The 25,009-nt window shown below is 38.8% G+C and overlaps 1 protein-coding gene across 1 annotated transcript in view; it reads right to left on the reverse strand.

The window, feature by feature from the left end:
• The window catches only part of LOC140227837 (uncharacterized), a gene marked incomplete at its 5' end in the record, with an annotated part of 102,673 nt that overhangs the window by 20,369 nt on the left and 57,295 nt on the right, over positions 1-25,009 (reverse strand). The window contains 6 exon segments of the mRNA XM_072308230.1: positions 10,357-10,517; positions 11,694-11,939; positions 12,393-12,476; positions 12,883-13,008; positions 13,994-14,335; positions 15,625-15,930. Of these exon segments, the coding sequence (XP_072164331.1) occupies positions 10,357-10,517; positions 11,694-11,939; positions 12,393-12,476; positions 12,883-13,008; positions 13,994-14,335; positions 15,625-15,930 (1,265 nt within the window).

Raw genomic sequence — 25,009 nt, forward strand, 5'->3', positions numbered from 1 at the left:
TAAAATCAAGTGATATTGTATGAAGACATTAATAGAAGTATTAAACAGAGTTAACAGTGGCCCAACAACAACAAATATGATGCGAATTGGTCCAACTGTGTTCACTACTGCACCCAAAACGGACGTCCAACAATTTAGAAACGTAGAATTTGTATCTACTCTCACTGTTTTAGGAATAGATATTTCGTACTCTTTTCACGACCGGAATGCGCAATTAAAGATAATTTTTATGAGTATCAAATCACAATTGTATATTTGGAGATCTATAGAGACCTATCCCTTTGTGGGAAAATACAGATTATTAAGACTTATGCATTATAACAAACGCAAACAGAAAAACTGACCAGAAATGAATAATATTTATCAGTAGAAAATTGATTCCATCGGAATTTCATCGGGATTAGAACCCAAAGTTGAATTATTGGGAAACTTATTTCGTCGGAAAATTTACATAAAGAACTCTAACCCAACTACATTGATTATCTATTTGAAGAAACTCTAGATATCGCACATTGGTGCAATTCTAAAGTGTATTTCGGGTAGAATTGGTTTTGTTACCGTAATATTTTATTTACAACTTTTTCTCGTATTTAAAACGCACGTTCAGACGTTCAGAACCGCAACATACAATCACATAGATCTCATGTGGCGTAGACAACAAAATGGTATAGAGTTTATTACTATCGCATATTGAGATTGGTGCAATTCTGAAAAATAAAAGTGTAAATATTCTGGACGAAACTGACTTCGTCACCCTATTTTAAGGATTTTAGTTCAAAAAGGGTTATGTCTCGGTGATGGTGATTTTTTTAATGCCTCCGCCAAGGACTGATTCAGGCTAAAAATACGTCGCCCGCTAGACTATGGAAACGGTAACCCGACCTGATTATGTTACGATGGTAATGACTTTATTGAAAGCAGCAAAAAAGCTACTCTCATTTACACACTGCTAGAGCGAAATGAGTATACCTGTGAGCTGAGTCAGTGGCTCAAGGAATTTATCAATCTTGCCCATTATTCCCCTCCATGGTCATTATACTTAATGACTGTTTTTTTATTGGGGGGGGGGTCAAGTTGTGATCAATATTGTCCATAGTCATATGAAGAGCATGCTCACAGAATGAGTAAAATTCTTCAAAGAGTAAGGTTCCCACCATATACAATTTTATTTATCATTCATATATGTAATGTACTCGAGAATGATTTCATTTGATTTTGTGCCCTGTATATGCTATTTGTACATACTGAACGTGTAACTCATAATTTATGTGTTAATTTGTCATGGATGGTTATTGTAGACGCAACACTGTATGGTTTGTGTGGAAACTTAATAAATGAAGTGAATTGGAATGAAATGAGAAATGACCTTTTAGTGGACTGACAAGGGCAAGTCCCAATGGGACGAGTGATGGTTCAAATCTTCGTCCACACTCACAAGAATAGTAAAATAGAAATGTTGTATGAAGACATTAAAAAAAAAAAAGGGGGGGGGTAAAGAACAGAGTTATTGGTTTCCCAACCTGTTTTCTAGGTGAAGATGGATATGTTCGTAGCAGTAAATGACCATTTACATGACAGCATTAAGAAATGTAGCCATAATGTAAAATAGAAATAGAACGCTACCCGATGTATTGTGTAGCGTCATGGAACGCATACCCAATTATGCAGTGTCAGGATTAAGTTGATAACAGAAAGAAACAAAATTGGTGGATGCATGGAATAAGTATATCAATAATGTTTTTCAAAAGAAAATGATATGAACTCCCTGTACTCCCAAAGCAAGTAGCAGATGCATCCCGGGAATAAAAGCAATCATGAGGTAAGACTCCTAATCTTTCTCCTAGCACTTCATCCGCACGATTGGTCTCTAAATAACATTCCTCCACACAATGGTGACCTTTGCATTTGACATTGTCTTCTTTGACTGCAATCATTCCCGTATGGTGCATTGCTCTTATAACACCCACATTTGGAAAAAGTGCAATTTGTCATTGTTGTCTTTAAAGTTCATGTGCTCAGTCATGCATGATGTTTGTGAGCATAATCAGGTATCAATGGAAAGAAGACGAGTTTCCCTATCCTCACAAGCAACATCGCGCATTCCAAAACTGACAATTATAAAATAGAAGCCCTTCAAAGTTGGGTTACTTTTTTTTGATACGCACTGTGGAGGTGAACAGGATATTGCTCAAGTGATTCCAATACCAAGCTTAGTTGACGGGTGAAGACGGAGGGATGTTATATGCGCCTTTTAATTGATCAAAAAAAAGTTGCAGCCTTTTTTCTATGTTGTCTGGTGCGTCTCTGGATTGTTTTGATTGCATCATGAAAGTTTACCCTGGGACTTCGAGTACAATTTTTTTTTTGTTCATTTTTCCATCTGTGAAGATGGCTGGATAGCCCATATTCAGCTACATTAATTTTTATTTTCCTTTTGACGTGTTGGAGAGTTTGCACCAAAAAAATGGGATAATCTTTCTCCGAAGTGATGACGTAACGGCGCAAGAGACCTCCCCTCATATTGAACGAACTTCCTGACCTGCAGAATATGCGTGTTTGGCGATCTTCCCTTCTAGTGTGTATGGTCTTCTTCACTGTATGAACACCTCGTAGGAAAGGGGTCGTGTGGGCTTAGCAGCACTAATGTGCATTTGCAGTCAAACCACCTTTCCCTGGCTTTGACACAGAGGTGCTTCTTGTACTCCAGCAAAAATAAAGAAATAATTAGATAAATAAATAAATGAATAATGAATAAATAAACAGATAAAAGAAAAAAAAAACCGGAAATCACGGTCGTCCTCGGCTACTCGCCAGGCTTCCCAACCCTAAAGATACATTGCTAGGTAAATTAAACTTCTTTCTCAGGTGTATCTTCAGGCCATGATACTTTTGAAGTCGTGAAGGGACGTTTCACGGCTTTTCCGTACAACAATTCGAAGAAGATAGATAATAACACACCACACAAACACACTCATGTTAGTAGGCAGTTCATCTTTTTTGAATTAGTGAAAACCGTCGGATTATAATACCATAATGACTCAAACTTGTGTTGACGACATGGTTAAGGTCTATATCCGTGCCGAGAGTGGTATGAGGCAATTTGTTCAGTACTCACCCTGCAAGTTTCAACTAAGGAACGCGATATAACATGTGGAGATTTATAGTCATTTCACTTCTCGTATGGCGGCATTAAAATAACCGGGTATAATAAAAATGGATACATTTGTTGTTACAGTTTTCTCAACTCCATCCTCCCCCCCCCCCCCGAAGAAAAAAAAAACAAAAAACAAGATGTCCGTCAGATCGGAACAGCAGCATTTCATGATCACAGGAATGCTTTTATTGCAGTATTTAGTCACACCTCCAAGGTATATGTATCGTTGGGTGCTAACACGGGATTGTGATCTATCTGCTGGGCGTATGCAGCAAGGAATGGGGGCAGTCCAGCTTGATTTCGCAAGGCTGTTTATTCGTAGCGGCCGAAGGACAATTAATAGTGTTTATACCGTATACGGCTAGTGAAAACGTATTGCTCTGTAGCCAGGCCAGGTGACTTTCGTCATCATTATGCTCGAAATAATCTTCTTAATTCTCGGGTTTTTTTTTTTTTTCATAATAATTACTTTACCAACGAGTTATGACTGGACAATATATATATCTGAAGCGCATCAAATACAAGTTGACCTTGGTTTCACTCAAACTTGCATTAGATTTAGATCACATTATAATGTTCTCCGTGACGACTGCATACCTGGATAAGGATCTTCCCTCTTAAACATCAATTTCACAGTGATGATGGTCACAAGAGGCATTTTAAAACACCTACGATATTGTACGAGACATCTGTGAATGTATTTCTAGATATAACTTTGATCCTCTGTTTGAGAACCGTAGCCTGCAGTGAAACAGCGTTTTTATTATACTTATTCTTATAATTCCAGGTAGAATAACATTTAAAACCTGTTTTTGTCTCTGTATATTATAAAGAGGCAAAGAAAAACCGTTTCACTGTTTAGTATGTTATCATCCAATTAATGCATTGCCTCTGTGAAATAACTTATCAGCATTCCATCTGCAATCTGTACACAATAGCATACTTTTTGGGGGGGGGGGTAGGAACTGTTGTGAAAAGCCCTTACCTGACAGTTCGAAGCCTCATCGCCTAGGATCTTGTAAAAGTCCGGGTAAAATTGTGATTTCCGTATTCGTATTTTACGCAGTACACTGCTCGAACACATGCTCTCCGCCAAGTCACGTGACACAGTTCTTCCGCATTCCAAAGATGTCATATGTAGAGATTGCTGATAGAACGAATATGAATTGACAGTAAAGGAAAGTAATTATTCACAGAAGAATGTGGTTGATAAAATTACACGCAGTTGATTGGATGTTTGAAACTCAGAACAAACGGGATCATTATGTTGATACACGTTCGATACATATCGTAATATCACTTATTACCACTCGTGAAGGGAATAATTTATTCTCATTTTGATATAGTATGCGAAAGAACAGAGGGACGATAAATATGACTTCATCCATGCTCATGTTTTGTGCCCTAAATAGGTGTATGCCCAAATACATAATTAGGTACTTTACACGATACTCATTTTGACGTCTCCCTTCGACACACGGCGTCTTAAGTATAATCAAAGTTGAATGATTACTGTATAAGGAGCATTTTGACAACTGTAACTGTCGCGAATCGATCTGATTTTATTCGACCATGAATATCCTCTATTTTCCTCTTAGAGTCCAATTATTTTGTCATAAGAACAATAAAGAACATATTACTTGACTCATCATAACTATTGTATTCTTTTAATGTCACAAGGAAAAAAAAAAAACTATATACGATTTACCAAAACAAACGTTCTGATTAATTACATGATACGAGTGCATGAATTAAGGGAAAACACACACCAAGTCACCAAAATCAACTATATCATGCGATGAAGACAATTATTCTACATTAACAATACTGAAGTCCATATTACACTTTTACAAGATTTTGTATTTCAGAACTCAATCAATAGGACCTCGTCAAGTTCTTCCGCATTTCAAAAGTTGCATATCTAGAGATTGCTGATAGAACGAACATGAATTGACAGTAAAGGAAAGTAATTATCCACATGAAGAATGTGGTTGATAAAAGTACACGCATTTGATTGGAGCCTTGAAGGGGTCATCCCACGAGACCGACACCCACGAGTCATACGGTCCACGAGATCGACATCAAAAATAGGTCCATGAGTCATACAGCCCATGAGTTATACGGCTCACGAGTCATACAGCCCATGAGTTCGACACTAGGCACAAAAGGCTCATGAGACCGACACTAAGCAATGAAAGCTCACGAGACCGACACTACACAATTAAGGCTCATGAGACCGACAGTACGCAAAAGAGGCTCACAAGACCGACACTAAGCTTAAAAAAAAAAAAACAAAAAAAAAAAAACCGAGACCAACACTAGGCAAAGAAGGCTCACGAGACCGACAATAGGCAAAAAAAGCCCACGAGACCGACACTAGGCAAAGAAGGCTCACGAGACCGTCAGGATGAACAGCGCCATCTGCATGTCAATTACAAATATGTACCTATACAGGGTGTTCAATTAAGGAGAAAATTACATACTGGCGGGTGCAATTTCGTTACGCTGTCGAGCGAGAGATTGTTGCTAACTAATAACAGCACCATCTACATATCAACGACATTAAGAATGTATTCTTACAGGTGTGGCTTTTAGGGGGCAGTTCTGTCACGCTACGGGGAGCGACAATGTTACCATTTTTTTTTATAGACAGTGTCCTCTTCATAGGACCCCCCCCCCAAAAAAAAAAATGAAAAAGTGATAGAGGACAAGAACGATGAATGGTTTACTTTTAGATGCCATCATGCTATATTTAGTAGGCTTTCCTAATTTCTACTTAGACGGTGGACAGAATCCAATTTTTATTTCGCCCTTTTCTTTCTCGCTTCACAAGTTAAGTAAGCCTTAATAGATATCCTTTCTGCCTGCTTTTACCCGCCTGCTTAGAGTTCAATTTGTAATTTTCTTTTTAACTTTAATGTATGAAATTCAACGGATGAAAACTTTTTTTTTTTTAATCGCAGCGATTCACCTCGATTTCACTAGCTTGTGTTTGTAAAACTATTCTTCTCAAAACAGTACATTTTTCATGAAATAGAAAAATTACTTTCATGGATGCATCTTCTTTTTTCGAATTCTTAACGCTGCCTTAATTGACAATTACATTATTTTCTGTGATTTTTCATTATTTCAACACCTTTGCAGATGATAAGCCCCCCCCCCCCTCATGTAAAGCAGGTGTGCACTACAACATTGACCATTTTGTGAATAATTTTCTTGTAGTGAACTTCATTTCATACCTGGGTATTTTTTCTAGTTGGTTGATCTGAATGTCCGCATCATTTTATTATTTTTTTTTCTAAGTAGGTATATACCGGTATGGGCTTTGCAGACAGGAAAACAGGGGTGTTTTGGCATTTTCGAAAGTAATGTTGAAACATCCCATGCACTTTGACTGAATTTTGTTTATTTTTTTCACAAACACTCACATATGCAAACACAATTAAAGATCTTGAACCGTTCAGGGGGTGAGGGAGGGTAATTGACGGGGTAATACCCAAGCAACTCTCCTTTTCCATCTCTTATACCTTCTTTATGCCATTATCTGGACACCCTATACAATTAATTGGTCTATAGGGGGCGCTGTTCATCCTGTCGGTCTCGTGGGCCTTCTTTGCCTAGTGTCGGTCTCGTGAGCCTCTTTTACCTAGTGTCGATCTCGTGAACCTCTTTTGCCTAGTGTCGGTCTCGTGAGCCTTTTAAGTGTAGTGTCGGTCTCATGGGCTTTCTTTGCTTAGTGTCGGTCTCGTGAGCCTTTTGTGCGTAATGTCGAACTCATGGGCTGTATAACTCGTGGGCTTATTCCACTTGATGTCGAACTTATGGGCTTAATTTACTCAGTGTCGAACTCGTGGGCTGTATAACTGGTGGGCTGTATGACTTGTGAGCTGTATGACTCGTGGGATGTATGACTTGTGAGCTGTATGACTTGTGGGCTGTATGATTCGTGGGTGTCGGTCTCGTGACGTGCCACCGGTTTGAAGCTCAGAACAAAAGGGATCATTATTTTGATACACGTTCGATTCATATCGTAATATATCACCACTCGTGAAGGGAATAATTCATTCTTATTTTGATAAAGTATGAGAAATAGCAGAGGGACGATAAATATGACTTCATCCATGCTCATGTTTTATGTCCTAAACAGGTGTATGCCCCAAATACATAATCATGTATACACCAACGGCGTAGCCAGGATTTGATCTTGGGGGGGGGGGGGGGGGGCGGTTAGTCTGCGAGGGAGCGAAGCGACCGAGCCCGAGCGAGCGGATCGAGCGAGGGGGGGGGGGGGGTGTGGGAGGGGGGTGTCCCCCCTCCCACGGTAAGAACTTTTTGCAGTTTGATGTTGCAAATGGTGCAATTTGATGCATGTTTTTGCTCATTTTATCGACGTGAAACAGTCCCAAGTGTTTAAGGTAGCAGTATATTTTAGTGTAGATTATTATTGAACAATTTGCCTATAAAATGGTATAATTTATATACACTTCTTGTATTAATTCTTTTCACTGAATATCATGAACGCGACTGAACCCGAGCGAGCGGAGCGAGCGAGGGGGGAGGGGAGGGTGTGGGAGGGGGGTGTCCCCCTCCCACGGTAAGAACTTTTTGCATTTTGATGTTGCAAATGGTGCAATTTGATGCATGTTTTTGCTCGTTTTATCGACGTGAAACAGTCCCACTTGTTTAAGGTAGCAGTATATTTTAGTGTAGATTATCATTGAACAATTTGCCTATAAAATGGTATAATTTATATACACTTCGTGTATTAATTCTTTTCACTGAATATCATGAACGCGACTGAACCCGAGCGAGCGGAGCGAGCGAGGGGGGAGGGGAGGGTGTGGGAGGGGGGTGTCCACCCTCCCACGGTAAGAACTTTTTGCATTTTGATGTTGCAAATGGTGCAATTTGATGCATGTTTTTGCTCGTTTTATCGACGTGAAACAGTCCCACTTGTTTAAGGTAGCAGTATATTTTAGTGTAGATTATCATTGAACAATTTGCCTATAAAATGGTACAATTAAAATACACTTCGTGTATTAATTCTTTTCACTGAATATCATGAACGCGACTGAACCCGAGCGAGTGGAGCGATAGAGGGGGGAGGGGAGGGTGTGGGAGGGGGGTGTCCCCCCTCCCACGGTAAGAACTTTGTGCATTTTGATGTTGTAAATGGTGCAATTTGATGCATGTTTTTGCTCGTTTTATCGACGAGAAGCAGTCCCACTTGTTTAAGGTAGCAGTATATTTTGATGTAGATTATTATTGAACAATTTGCCTATAAAATGGTACAATTAAAATACACTTCTTGTGTTAATTCTTTTCACTGAATATCATGAACGCGACTGAACCCGAGCGAGCGGAGCGAGCGAAGGGGGAGGGGAGGGTGTGGGAGGGGGGTGTCCCCCCTCCCACGGTGAGAACTTTTTGCATTTTGATGTTGCAAATGGTGCAATTTGATGCATGTTTTTGCGTGTTTTAACGAGTTGAAACAGTCCCACTTGTTTAAGGTTGCAGTATATTTTAGTGTAGATTATTATTGAACAATTTGCCTATAAAATGGTATATCATTTAAACAATCTTCTTGTATTAATTTTTACACTGAATATCATGAACGCTGTCTGCAGTTCAGCAATCAAACAGAAAAAGCATGCACACGAGGGTGTAGATAGGGGCATATCCCCTCCCACACGAAGGTGATTTTGCGTTTTCAGACCTGAAATTCAGCGATCTGGTGCAAATTTTTGGTGCAATACTTTTTCATCGAAGTGTTAAAATCACGGAATTTAGCTCTTATTCCGAATGTGCACCATCTGTGTGTATGTATAAAGTCTATAGTGAGGTAGAGCTTATGGGAAGGGGGATTCCCCCTCCCGCTCGCGGAGCTTTTGCGTTTTTAGAATTGAAATAAAGCGATCTGGGTATAGCCACAGTCTACTTCTATGCATGGCGGAAGGGGGGGGGGGAGGGGCGGGCGAGCAGGGAGAAGGCGTGGGCGAGTGTTATCTCCACCCTTCCCTTCCGATGGAGCTTTTGCCTTTTTAAGGTTGGAATTGAGATATCTCGTATACGCATATTTGATGGAATCAACATTTGGGAAATCACAAAAAAAAAAAAAAAATGATGGGGGGGGGGGAGGGCTGAAGGAGGAAAGGGTCGATTAAAAGGGGAAATTCCCCTTATACATGAGGGAACCTTGAGTTTTCGGAATATAAGTGATAAGTCTTGTGCACCCAGGATTATTCATATTTTTATTTTTATTTTTTGTAAATCTAAAAAGTGTTTACTAAGCTAGGGAAAGAGGCACAGAGGGGGAGGGTTTGGGAGGGGGATACCCCCTCCCAAGCACGAGAGATTTTGCATATTTTGAATTGAAATTCAACAATCTGGTGCACACTTTGAGTGAAATATTCAAGAAAATATCTTATTTGATGAAAGGTTGCAAAGGAGACCCGATTCATGTGCATGCATACAGTATACACGCATTTTTTTTTCCGCCTCCCAAATCCCAGGTCCAAATCTTAGGGGGGGGGGGCGACCGCCCCCATCGCCCCCCCCCCCGGCTACGCCAGTGGTATACACGATACTCAGTTTGACGTCTCCCTTCGATACACGGCGTCTTTAGTATAATCAAAGTTGAACGATTACTACAAGGGACATTTTGTCAACTGTAACTGTAGCGAATCGATCTGATTTTATTCGACCATAAAACTGTTCTATTTTCTCCGTAGAGTCCAATCATTTTGCCATAAGAACAATAAAGAACATATTGCTTGACTCATCATAACTATTGTATTTTTTCTAAATGTCACAAGGAAAAATCTATATACAATTTTCCAAAAGAAATGTTCTGAATTATTACATAATACAAGTGCATAAATTAAGTGACACGGTGATTAAGAGTTAAAACACACAACAAGTCATCATAAGATTAACTGTGTCATACGAGGAAGATGAGTATACACTAACAATACTTAAGTCAATATTACACTTTTACAAGATTTTGCATTTCAGAACGATTTATCCAATCAATGGCACCTTGTCATGTCTTAAAACCAACTTTGAGCAACTGCTGTTGAGGTTGTAGATTATACACTCAATTTCACATAGAGAAAGACGCACACATAAGCACGGAATCTTATTATTGTTCTACATAAATTTTCTGAAATATTTCAAATCAATATTTAAGCTGCGTCACTCACCACTTGGTTCTTTCGCATCATGAACGTCAATCCTGACACTGTGTGTTCTGATGGATTGTAGTATAGTCTGTATTCACCCCATCGTTCTCCCACAGCCCTTGCTGCCTCCTCAGTATGACATTCAAACGCAACGTCAACACAGAAATTACGTTGACCACGCTCTTTGTTAACGGAGGAATGAGATGAGAAATTACTGGTATCACAGTTTATCAAGCCTTTGATGATATCAAGGCCAAGCTCTTTCCCTGAAGCTGAGGTGAAGTAGAGTACGTAGCGAAACTCCTGAGGTCGACGAAGAAGTTTGTTTTTTACCTCGTCGAACTTTGAGCGATCATTGGTGAATAAATACCCAATATATACCCCTGCAATGTATTCTTGAAACAGTTTGTGGGGAAAAGAAACTGTTGACTCAACCAAGGATGAAATGATAACATCGCGTCGACGCTCCCTTGTTACGACATCTCTTTCTATAGTCAAAACACCCACTCTGCAGCATGTTTTCATGGCTTTCAAACACTTTCTGAATTTGTTTTCAGGAAAGGAAATATTTCTGTCCAGTAAACCGTTTAGGGCTATCTCGCTTATTTCTTGAATTGCCATTCCAGCTTTATTCAAATGCTTAGCAATGTTCTGGTTCTGTAAATTTGCACAGGCCTTTGATGCGTAATGTTCTTTCAGAAAAGATATCATCTCAAAAAATATCATGGAGAAAGTTTGCAAATTTTCCATTTCTGTTCGTCTCTCTTCACTGAAGTCTTTCCACATCAGACAAAGCATCGCACAATAGATAGGAAATGGAGCCATATTTGACTGGATTACATCATTTTCCTCCATAAAACTGATCAAGCTTTCTGCAAGATTGTCTTTTTCCGCAATCCGAAAGTACCTCCTAATGTAAGTTGATAAATTCTCCTTGTTAAATCCATCAACGCTAAGAATAGTGTAAGCGTCAGCAATAGTCTTGTCCATCATGAACTCATCTGTCCTCCATGGTCGTGTGGTCACAATTACTTTGCATGACTTATATTGCTCAATTCCCAAAATGCGAATGATCTCACTGCTGTTAATTTCACTTAATTTCCCGGTAAACTCATCGAACCCATCAAATATAATGAGGACTTTATTTTGATTTCTTGTAATGTAATCATGTATTTGGTTCATTTTTGCTGTATTAGAATCAGAGAGATATGTTTTCACAATACCACCAATACTTTTTTTGTTAGTGACCTCTCGAAGAGGTATTAGGAGCACCATGTCCAGATCCTGGAGAATCCGTCCCTGGCACCAGTCCCAGGCAATCTTAGCACAAAGTGTTGTTTTCCCAACACCTCCCTCACCTTGTATCAGAAGCCGCTTTGAAAGATTCCCATTTTCATCGTTGGTCAGAAGATCGTCGTATGTAATTGTCGTCTTACGCTTGCTATTTTTGTCTATGATACTTATATTCGTATAAATGTCATCCAATTCAACGCGCTCAATAAAGTTGAGTGGATCCACCGTGACTTTGCGTCGTGACACACGGTAATACGCCTTCAGCTCTTCCTTGCATTGTTGTACTTGTTCCTTAGTAAGCGATGATGGTTCTTAGAAGAGAAACCAAAAGATAGAAAAAGTGAAGACACAAAAATCATTACTGTACATATGAATGTACATAAATACCCACACACAAAAAGACAGGCCTATTATCCATACACAGATAGACAGAGAGGGAGAGAGTGAGAGAGAGATAAAAAATAGGGCCTGGAATATAATAAATCGATTGATCCAGAAGATGCTAGTGTAAACGATAATTGCTGATAGAGGATGTCATTACAAGGCACTCAATGCTACAAAGTGTTACGAAATCATTGTTTTTACTAACTGCATTACATAGCACAACTGTATCATTGTACAACGAAATGACGAATGTTGTTAAAAAGGATAAGATGTAATCATGAAAATATAAAGTCACTCTGCATAACGTTATAATCTTTTTTTTTTTTTCCAACGAACACTGACGAATAAGATTGTGGCTACCTACGTAACATATTTCTTACCCAGCATTAATTCTTCTTCCTCCCTGTCCTCGTGAAATATTTCTGGTATGTTTGGTCTTCGCCAGCAGGGGTTCCAGCCACATCCTGAAATATATCATCGACCACGACAGAGCATCATTATCAATGATCATTTTCATATAAAATTATATTCTGGGCGCAATATTTTCCACATCGTTCTCGTTTCCCCTCTTTTAATACCCACATTCTCAGGCCACCATCATGTCAAGAATACGCTTATGACGTAGTGTTTGATGTTTATGAATGTTATTATTTGTTTTATTTTACATCGAATTAATCATCCTTGGTAATAGATTCGAAAGTTCTGTGTACAAGGGATATTCGGTCGTCTGTATTGATGTTATTTTTGTATCAGAATGATGAAAAATGAAAAGAATAAAACCAAAGAAATACACACAAACAAACACACACATACACACACACATTTACAAATGAATAGAAATAGAAAACCTTACAGAAAATAGACAGACACCTTTTCGCGGTAGGTAGTCCGGATGTTTGTTTTGAAGATACTTTCCAACAAGGAGAAATAGGATGACTATGGCAACAGGCACACCAATGGTGAGTCCGACGATGAGACCCAAAATATTACGTTTCCCTGAAATTTGATAAAGACACAAATGAAGCACTCTTTGTGTATTACTCAATTATCAAGACATTGAATATGAATATACATGTAAATAAACGTTAATATTTGTGTATTGATTAAGTCATCCAACGAGACCGACAGCCGCGAGCCATACGGCCAACTAACTCGACATTAAAAACAACAACAACAACAACAACGACAACAACAACAACAACAACAACAAGGAGGTACATGAGTGATATACTGTTCACGAGTCATACGGCCTGTCAGCTCGTTGGGCAAACAAGGGTCCATAAGTCCTACTCTATATGCAAACAAGACTTTACAAGTCTGACGGGTATAAGGCCAAACAAAAACAAAAACAATCTTGAGACAGACACTGCACTTATTAAAGCCAAGCGAGTGCTGGACTGGTGGGCCGTTTTTATTGCCTAAACTCATTGACCTTACTTGCCTAGAAGTGTCGATATCACGGACTGTATGACTCGTGGGCTGTATAACTGATCGTTGGTGTCGGACTTGTCACGCGTAGCCCTGAAAATTGTCGTAAGGTGATTTTTTCCTACATTTTTTTATTCAATTATTTGAAATAGGTTAACGTCGTTTTCTTTCTTTTTTTTTTAGTAGTAAATTTGAGACTGGCAAAATGGACATTTTTTATTGTGTGTGGAGGAAGGCAGGGGCGGATCCAGAAATTCTGTAAAGGGGGGGGGGGGGGCGTGACTAATATTTCTGGTGGCACTTCCGGGATTTATTTCAGATTTTTTTTCTTTTTATTTCTTTTGTTTTTCACGAAAAATAAGGGGGGGGGGGTGGGCGTGCGCCGGTTGCGCCCCCCTCTGGATCCGCCACTGGAAGGTTACTTTGCTCAAAATATGAATAAACGAATTGTACTTCTCCGTGACCAAACTCAATCAGAACATTTGTTTGAAATATCAATTGTACACCAGTGACTATTGACCAGAGACATATAATTGACAACATTTCACGAAACCTGATGTAGGCAGAACGGTGATTTCTCGGGTCGACGTTCCATTCAGCGAGTCACCGGTAGCCACGCACATGAAGGTTTGCTCTGTCCCATGTACAGCTGAAACAGTGATCGTCTCGAACCTCTCGTATGTGCCATCAGAAAGTGTGTTCTGTAGTGAAACCACGGAATTCAGTCTCTTTCCCGACTCCTCGGTCCATAGCATGGTAACGTTAGGTTTGAATCCACTCACGACACACGTAAGATTAAAAGAAGGGGTGTTGGAGAGATATTGGTATGTGCATCGGCTTTGACGAGATTGACTCTTATCAACACATTCCTCGATTGTATGTCCGGTTGCCATCGCTAGAGAAATACAAAAAAAAAAATATTTTGAATTGACATATCATTATAGGCCTATTTTGTATTCCAATCCAGATTCCATTCAGCATTTCCAAATATCTAAAAAGACCTTTGCAGTTTGTTTTTATTCATAGAAAACAACATTTTTTTTATTTTATCTTACGGGATTTGCATAATTACAAATTAAACTAGAACCCAAGATTGTTCATTTTGAAGAAAAATGAGAAGTGGCTATCATGAATAGGAAAAAGAGAAAGAACTGTCATGTTTGTTTGTTTTATTTTCAATCTGTACTTTATTAGGATGAAATTACTGATATATAACATGGAGATGTAATATCGAATCAATTTTACCATAGAAAATCTATGAAGTGACAAAGAGTAAGGTAATTAGAAGAATAGTGACAAAATTAACTTATTTTAATTACCAGAAAAATATCATTGATAATTAGGCGAATAACGCATTACCTTTTTCATTACATATTTTCAATCACACATTATCAAAATATCCATATTAAGTGACTCAGTGCAAGGATTTAAGCAATCAAGTTCTACAATCAAATTCACGTGATTTCCTGCTTATTTAGGGATCACATGAATGCTCGAACATTGGTAATTTCTATAGGAACTCCAGAATGTACAGAAGTTAACATAATTATATCTAAATGAAACAATGTAAAAAAACATGCTGAAAGTGCTTTCGTATGTTCCTTCCAAATATTGTTGTTGCTTTTTCGAGCATATCTTTATCAAAACATAAATGAATATTGCCGCGTGTTCACCATGTTCCCCGCGCTCACGGCAGTCAGGTTTCTGGTCACTGTGGACGAAACGTGATAGATGTGTGACAACACGATGGGACGGGGTGAACACACGACGGGATGGACACACGTAATAGGCCGTGATGCCCGCGAATGTCATGTCATGTTAGAAATTTGCCATGGCAGTTCCGGTGCTAATGAGAAACCTATCAAAGTCTTCCGTTAGCCAACATCACGGCTACAATAGAAATTGACTGTACTGCTTGTAGCATACCTGTGACCCCGTGCATGACAGATGATTTAGATAATATCGACAAGGCATCATTTTATTGCTCCTGGATTCATTCAGCTTGCGTGTGTACAACATATACATATATATATATATATATATATATATATATATATATCATATATAATCATATACATTTCTATTTCTATTTGAACTGAATTATTGAGAGGAATTTCATCTTGTCCAGTCTAGAATCTTCCCCCCATTACTGTATGACACGGCGAAAAAGAATATCTTACTTACAACCGATTGTGATGATCGTGGTATTTTCAAAAATTTGGGTATTCTTCAGCACCACCTGACAATAGTAACAACCCTCATCTGCCACCTCCAAGTCGCTGATGACGAGGCTGAAGTTCTTGTCGATATCAAACCGTTCCTCCCTGCTCCGAAATTCCCTATCGAAGAATTCAGCCTTTACCGTCCTCAGCTGCTGCTCTGAGATGCTCTCCTTGGCCCACTGCACATCGAGAGGCTCCTCCTGGATGTCGCATGGCAATCGGATGTCTTCTCCTTTCCATCCTTGAACGTTGGGGGCAGTGCCTACCACTGAGGCTATAACATGAAAATATTAGCAAAGTATAGGTTCATGTCCTGCATGCATGACTTACCAAGCTACATGCACTAAACTGTCTTCCCAAAGTCACCTCCTCATATGATGCATACTAGTACTGATCTTTGTGCTTCCCTTTCTCTATGTTACCAAAGGAAAACCCAAAGTAGTTGTTACGCTTTCATTAAAGGACAAGTTTACCTTCATTTTTTATTATAGACATGTGGGTTGAGTGAATGCAGCATTATTAGTAGAGCACATCATTGAGAGTTTGAGGAAAATCGGACAATCCGTTCAAGAGTTATGACTTTTTGAAGTTTCTGCTCACTCAAGGCTGGATGAGAAGACTACTATAGCTTGTGATGTCACATGAGTACAACGATATAAAGAAAGAATAAAGAAAATGCAACATATTTTCACTTTTTTGGCATAACAAAAGAACACTTGACTTCTCTCTTTCAGAAGGCAGGGGGAATAATATTACCCTTAACATGTCAGTAACAAGTCGAAGAAATGTGCACTTTATTCATAAAGTAAAGTTTTGTGAAATTCTTTTTCTATTTTCTTTATATGGTTGTACGCATATGACATCATACACTGTAGTAGTCTTCTCATCCAGCAGTGACTACGCAAATATTTAAAAATTCATAACTTTTGAACGGATTGTCTGATTTTCCCAAAACTTTCACAGATATGTTCTTCTAATATTATTGCATTCACTCAATCCACATGTATATGAAGGTGGACTTGTCCTTTAAGAGTTGTACCATTATTCTTTCACATACGAATGTTGTGGGACGAGGCTTTGGATGAGTTTAGTCTAAGATTCAAAAAGCACAGCTTTTTATCCAAGATAACTGGAAATCGTACACATGTGATGTTATCTTATTATAACAATCATCAGTTTACACTCTTTTATAGTCTCTTCTCCATATTTCGAAGTTCATAACAAAAGCACGGATTATATCTATATCACAAACATGGATTTGCACTTGCACAATTGAAATGAATCAACAATAACCTTAATGAACATTAAAAGAAAAAAAATATGACTGATAATATGTACGTGAGCACAAAATTGAATTGGCATGTAACCCCAACGAGAATCAATGACGTCATGATTCTCCTTTGAAGCCCCACAATGAGTGCTGACCAGAAAAAAAGAAAAAGAAAGACAGCCTTTATTGAAGGACGAGTCCTCCTTCATATACATGTGGATTGACTGAATGCAGCAATATTAGAAGAACACATCTGTGAAAGTTTTGGGAAAATCAGACAATCCGTTCAAAAGTTATGAATTTCTAAAGTATTTGAGTAGTCACTGCTGGATGAGAAGACTACTACAGTGTATGATGTCATATGCGTACAACCATATAAAGAAAATAAAAAAGAATTTCACAAAACTTTACTTTATGAATAAAGTGCACATTTCTTCGACTTGTTACTGACATATATGTTAAGGGTAATATCATTCTCCCTGCCTTTTGTTATGCGAGAAAATTGAAAATATGTTGCATTTTCTTTATTACATCACAAGCTATAGTAGTCTTCTCATCCAGCCTTGAGTGAGCAAAAACTTCAAAAATTCATAACTTTTGAACGGATTGTCCGATTTTCCTCAAACTCTCAATGATGTGCTCTACTAATAATGCTGCATTCACTCAACCCACATATCTATGAAGGTGAACTTGTCCTTTAACGTCCCTGTTAGAAAGAGCACAGTATTCCACAGTGTGTTGACAATACTACTATGTTCACATAGTCAATTGATTTCACACTGTGGTATAGTTTTTCATAGAGCAGTGGCGGATCCAGAGGGAGGCGCAAGAGGCACACGCCCCCTTTATTTATCGTTAAAAACAAAAGAAATAAAAAGAAAAAAAAAATGAAATGAAACCCGGAAGTGGCACCAAAAATAATAGTTACGCCCCCCTTTACAGAATTCCGGGATCCGCCCCTGATATAGAGTGCGTGCATATAGTAATGTTTTATAAACTGATGATTCCCAATGTGTTCACAATGTTAAAAACTCTGTAATCTAACAATGTGAAGAGATGTGTTTTATAACATTTGTTCTGCACTATATTAAAAGGAACACATTATCCTTTCCGGCAGGCATGGGCATTGTCAGAGGCAATTCGTTCATACAACCTACGCGTAAAATATTTCTCATTTGTCAAATGCAGTCTGATGTTCCAATGAAATGAACATGTGAATTAAACAAAAGTTTGTGAACTCATCCCTAAAGGTGTTTGTTTGTTGGTTTTTTTTTTTTTGCATTGAAAAGCACCGAAGTTAACACACTCACTGCATAATACTTTTGTACACTGAGCTGAGAAAAACACAATTTGGTTTTGTCTAGTTATGACATGTGTTGACTATAGACCAATATTCAAACGATGTCAAAGAATATAACGAGCAGTAAACAGAGTTCTTTCGTATACAGGTATTTCAGGTATTTTCCCAAAACCGGTAATTTTTTTGGCAGCTTTGTAGTTTGAACACATTTATTGGCATCACTCGGCTTGGACTTGACAACGTTATACTGACTGCACGATCGGGAAAGCATAATTGGGCTTACCTTCTCCAACGTGTCCACAGAACACAGTAATAGCCAATCTTAATAAGAGAACGAGGTCGTATCTTCTATCCATCACAATCATGTAGTCAAAGACTGAGAGAGTTCAAAAAGAATAAGTTGAATACACTTCGACCGGAATATCCAGAGAGACTGCCAAGTAATCTAGATAAAAAACATCACATCTTTTTTAAGTGATAGCCGAACACACCATGCCTTGCACCGTTCCGAGACCAACGGGATTCTTTCGTTGAGTGGGCGCATGGAAATAATGGCGACGCAGCCGTTTGCTAGCTGTAAATTCGCACATTACAATGTACATCGCATAGAGCATAATAATTGACACAGTTCATAGCACACCTATTGAAAGGTTCAATATGGAATACATAATAATTATTTTGCATGACAATAACTTCATACAACGCATACTGACTACACATTCTTTTCCCGCGCCCAAAGATGGACCTGAAACGAAACTAATGCTATTACCTTAAATAGAATTGGACTGTGTGCAGTCCTCAATGTTGGGCATGGTACTGCAGCACACATCGTTATGATGAATGAAATGTTGAAGGTTCAAAATTGTATATGCTTACAATTAAATTCTAATGAAGCTGCTTCATACTCTGCTGTTTACAGCCTCTGATACCTGAATAAATGAGTGATATACCAATGGTTCTTAAAAAAAAAAAAATCATATTGCGCTTCGTTTTGCGGCACTGTGTGACCTGTTATGTAGAAGATGGTATTGACAATCACTTCAAATGGCTTAAAAGTGTTAAGTGGTTAACTGCTCAACTGCTGTCGTATTATTGATATTGTTTCATCTATAAGAAGAAAAGAAAATAGGCCTAAGTAAAGTTCCGCTGATGATGGTAAAAATATTTGTATTTTTACAAGAGTTTTATCCGAAATTACAGATCCGTTGACTCATATTTTCAATTCATCAATTTCCAATGGTATGTTTCTGGCTAAAGTAATTCCAATTATAAATCTAATTGTCGACCAATTCCCTTATTATCTCCATTGTCTTTTTTGTTTGTTTGTTTGTTTGTTTGATTGATTTCCCGTACTATAAAATCAACATATTCCATACATAAATGTCAAGAAAAGAAAAACATAGGGAGGTTGGCCATTTTCAGTAGTGACAATGATTGTCACTTCTGGACCCCATTTCATAAAAGATGTTAGCAAGGCAACTCTTGCTGGAATAGCAACTCCCAATTGCAGCAGCCAACCAGGAAGCTGGATTCTTGTCGTTACTATGACAATTGCTATTCCAGCAAGGGTTGGTATCATATCAACTTTTTAATGAAATCACTGGAAATGGGGCCCAGGTCTTCCATAGGGCCCTGTTCACAAAAATGTCACACAATCAGGGACTGATAATAGAACAAGGCAATCGCCAAATTGTGTCTCGCCCATTCGCGTACAAGGAATTAATATTTTTCATTTTCCATCATTTACCATCCAAGTTTGGTCACAAACGGACAAAGGGATCAAAAGTAATGAGCCATAATCGAAACGCGCCATAAAAACTTAACATTGGGCCCTAAAAATTTGTTGACCCCTTTCTGTGACCTTTGACCTTGTGATGACCTTTAACTCCCCAAGGGACATCTACCGTCCACGTTTGGTCACAAACGGACATAGGGATCAAAAGTTATGAGCCACAATCAAAATGCGCCCTAAAAACACAATATTGGGCCCTAAAAGTTTGTTGACCCCTGTCTGTGACCCTTGACCTTGTGACGACCTTCACCTCCCCAAGGGACATCTTCCATCCAAGTTTGGTCACAAACGGACACAGGGATCACAAGTTATGAGCCATAAACAAAATGCGTCCTAAAAACTTAACATTGGGCCCTAAAAGTTCGTTGACCCCTGTCTGTAACCTTTGACCTGGTGGTTACCTTCAATTTCCCAAGAGACATCTACCATCACCCAAGTTTGATTGCCATTGTAGCAACATGTGCTGAGTTACGTGTGATAAGAGAGTCTTGCAAGTAAACTTTAACGTATAACCTCAAATGACCTTTGACCTTATCATGTGACCTCTTACGGCACCATAACATGAAGGTACCCCGAGTGCATCCATCACCCAAGTTTGATTGCCATTGTAGCAACATGTGTCGAGTTACATGTGATAAGAGAGTCTTGCAAGTAAACTTTAACGTATGACTTCAAATGACCTTTGACCTTATCCTGTGACCTCCAACGGCACCATAACATGAAAGTACCCCGAGTGCATCTATGACCTAAGTTAGGTTGTAATCCAAGCAACTTATGTGAAGTTATTTGTCAAAAGAAAGTCTTGCAGGAAAACTTTAACATAGAAAAGAGAGTCTTGCACATACTCTTTAATATATGACCTCAAATGACCTTTGACATCATCACATGACCTCTGACAACACCATAACATGAAGATACCCCTAGTGCTTCTATCACCCAAGTGTGGCTGCCATTGCTGTAACAGTTGCCAAGTTATGCATCATAAGAGAGTCTTGCAGGTAAACTTTAACATTTGTGACGGACGAGGGACGGACGAGGGACGGACGAGGGACGGACGAGGGACGGACGCCATTTGGATCCCTTACTCCCGCCTTCACCTCCGGTGGGCGAGACAATAAAATATAACACAAACAGAGATAGAACGGTAGATACATTACTACATTTTGACTACATGATATACCACATTATACATAATATTATTGTTCATAGGTTTGGAGCATATAAAAAATCAGCGGAAAGGATATCGATTCTGTCTAAATTAAACTTAAAATGGGTAAAAAGTTCAATGTATTAGAAGAAGTTATTTATATTAGAATTATTATCTTTCTTAATCGACACAAATATATACGAATTTTCAGTTTCTCAGAAAAACAATGCACTATTCATGGAGTTCATCATTTCGCTGACAAAGTAGTTAATGTAATTGACAATCATTCGCATCTAATTACGATTTTTTTTTTTTACTTCTCCAAGGCCTTCGATACAATTAATCAGAAAATTTATCTTACAAACTATGGCATTATGAAATACGTGAGAAGGCTTTGCAGTGGTTTAAGAGTTGATTAGACAATAGAAAACAATTTGCTACAAATAAACATAACAATTCAGTTGCAAGAAATGTTAAGTGTGGTGTCATTTTAGTCTTTTAGGACCGTTGTTATTCATAATGAAATTATTAATGATTTTTCTTCTGTATCTGAAGTGCTTTCCTTAATACAATTTGCAGATGATACGACCTTTTTTTTTTTCTCATGATGATGTTGATGTTCATGTCCAACTAATTGAGTCACGGCGAATAGATTATCACTGAATGTTCATCGTGTCACTGCCGGCAACCCAGGGACAGCCTGGTGGTAGTGTCGCTGCCCGGAAAGCAGTAGATGACAGGTTCGAGTCCCACCGGTTCCTTTTTTCCGACATGTTTGTTAATTTACACTTCATTAATTTTGTTCGGATATAACGAAATTTCGATTATATGATAGAGAAAACTGCTGGTATGGCGAGGACGGGTTATACGTTGTGACGTTGAATGGCGGAGTGAACGGACGTAGTTCTGGCGTGCTCTCGACTTTTACTTCCCCGGAAATCATATACACCTTACTTTTTCACATCTCTACCGAGAATGTTATCTGAACGTGACAAGGAAAAAAGAGACTTCAATCTTCGAAAACAAACTGGAAATAAATCACGTTCAAAAACCAAGCCAAATGAAATCGAAACTGAAGGAAGTGCGACTGGGGCGTCTTCTCGTGATGAATCGCCAGATCCCTCCGTGCGGCCCAAGGAACCCAGCATTCCTAGCGGCTCCGCCCAGCAGGCTGCGCAGGACCAGAGCGAACCGTCCATACGGGAGCTTATGTCCATGATGACTGATCTGAAAGAAACTATCACAACAAAAATGGACACTGTCCTTTCGGAAGTGGTTTCCTTCAAGAGAGACCTAGCCGAAGTCAAAAAGAACATTGCAGAAATGGAGCACAGCGTAGCTGACACCTCGGACAGGATCGCCGAAGTTGAAGATAGTAAGTTGCCCAACCTGAGAAAAGAAATAGACAAAGTACGATATGATATGGAAGAGAAAATGCTGCTCTACGAGATTCACAACCGGAAACTAAATCTACTCATATACGGCGTCACCCCACAAAGCAACGAAAATGTCTACGAAGAAGTCTACACTGTCCTCGCAAACCTCCTTGGGGTTTCCCGGGACCAGGCGGAGAAAATACCTCTTACCAACGCTCACCGAGTGCCTCGTGCGAGGAATCCCAGGGAAAACCAGAGTGACCGAGCGAACAACCCCCCGGACCCCATCATTGTCCGATTCAGCCGTATGGTGGACCGCGATAGAGTCCTCCGAGCTTTCGAGAGGCCGGTACAGCGCGAGGACCCGCCGAGAGCTGCCGCACCCAGAGCTGCTGCACCTGGCGCCACCAAAGTCTCCAACGAACGGATCACGATCCGTTCTGATCTACCCCCAAGTATGAAGCGAGAAAGAGGAAGGCTCGCAGCCATCGCGTACAAACTTCTACAGCAGCAGAAAGTCTCCACCAGAATCATCATTAACAAAACCAAGGTCATCCTGCAAACTAGGAAAAAGCAAGACGAGGGATGCCAGATCCTTGGTCGACCTACAGTGAGTCAGGAAAGTAAAAAGAAAATGCATTAATATTGCAAGGGAAAAGAACAGGTTAGCACTTTTGCATCTATTGTCAATGTCCAGCTCTCGTCTTCTTTTACTATGTTTATAGATACAACTCTGTTGTCTTGTATCACGAATTGAATCTGTAGATTATAATAACTTTGAATTTGTTTATCAAGGGACAAAAAAAAAAAAAAAAAAAAAACGTTCCTGGCATTCATAGCAAACAATTAGATGTAATTGTAGAGATTGATGAATTGTTCTCTGCAAGTATGTATGCTAACTTACAACTACCATTTTTATTTTTTTTTATTTTCTGACAAAACAAAAAAAAAATCGAATCCCTCGTTTCTCCGAAACTGTGCATGACAAGGGTTAATTGCACAGTAAATTATCATTACGTTCATAAATGATATTACTTTAATAAATGTATATTGGAATAGAACAGTCATTAAGTGTTCTGATATAAAGCTGAGTATCATTTTGCTATTTTTGCTCATTGACTGTATCGATGTATACATTGGCCAAAAAAAAGAAAACAACAACAAAACAAAACAAAAAAAAAACATTTCCATGAAGCGGAGTATCATTTTGCCTTTCTGCTCATAGACTTTACTGATTCATACTCCGGCCAACTAAAAAAAAAAAAAAAAAAAAAAAAAAAAAGTGCCGCATATCAGTCGGTTATATTAAACGACTTTCCCTTTATCAGATCATTCAATCTGCAGCTTATTACAGGGGTCATATAAATCTACATTTCTACAGCGTTTTTATTGCCCTAAAACATGGCAAAGTCCTACACTCAATGATTTGCTATCAATTCACTCCTCAGTCCATATCCCTATACAACCCTTCGATTTTCTCCCGATTTTATTTGCAGAAATACTTTTCTGTCAACACCATCAATATTATGTTCGTATGGACCACATCACTCCGCTAATAGCTACGAGCCTTTCCTTATTTTTTCAATGCTGAGTGTGGTCATTGTAGTAGCATCATACCAATGGGATGTTGTGTGATCTACGTCTTTGTTTTGCATATTATGCATATCCGCATACGCTTCCACTTCAGTCAACAAACTTTCATTTTTTAGGTGGCACTGCCATATTTGTTTCTTTTTCTCATGTGTGGCAAATTGTAACGTTCATACTGCACTGAACCGTGACAAAACATGTATAAATACATGCAGGTCACATACTCTTTGTAATTATTGTGTGCTTCATAATTACATAAAGAATCTCCTCCCCCTTCCTCCCCCCTCCAAAAAAAAAAAATATATATATCTACCCGAAATTGAGGTAACCTACATTTTTTATTTATTTATTTTTTTTTTATTTGCAAACCGGATATTTCAAATAATAGTGCTTTCGGCTCAGGGTACCAGCCATCCTGACCTATTATTCAATATTACAGTCTTGACGTATATGCTAAACTGTGCATTAAGCATGCTGTTTGTTCACGTTCTGATAAAGTTACAAATATTTCTTTCGCAAATGAGCATACACCTGCCCACATACCGGTTTTGACCGACTATAAACTCCCCTATGCAGTCTGTGACCTAAGATGGCTGCTCAGCTCGCCGAGTTGACATACAATCTATCATTATCATTTTGGCGCCACTTGCAGCGAGATTTAGTCTCATGAACTTGTTTTACGCCTATATGCATGTACACTAATGATTGGAAAGTCGGTTTTTTTTTTTTTTTTTTTTTAAATGAAACTACTGGAATGTTGTTCCCCCTTCTTATTGCTTGCTTTTTTTCTCCTCTTCTTCTTCATGCTTTCGAACTGACGTTTAAAAGCTCACGTTTTTACGATACGGATATGTTTTTTTTTTTTTCTTCTT

This window comes from Diadema setosum, chromosome 4 (assembly GCF_964275005.1).
Source record: "Diadema setosum chromosome 4, eeDiaSeto1, whole genome shotgun sequence".
Classification (NCBI taxonomy): domain Eukaryota; kingdom Metazoa; phylum Echinodermata; class Echinoidea; order Diadematoida; family Diadematidae; genus Diadema; species Diadema setosum.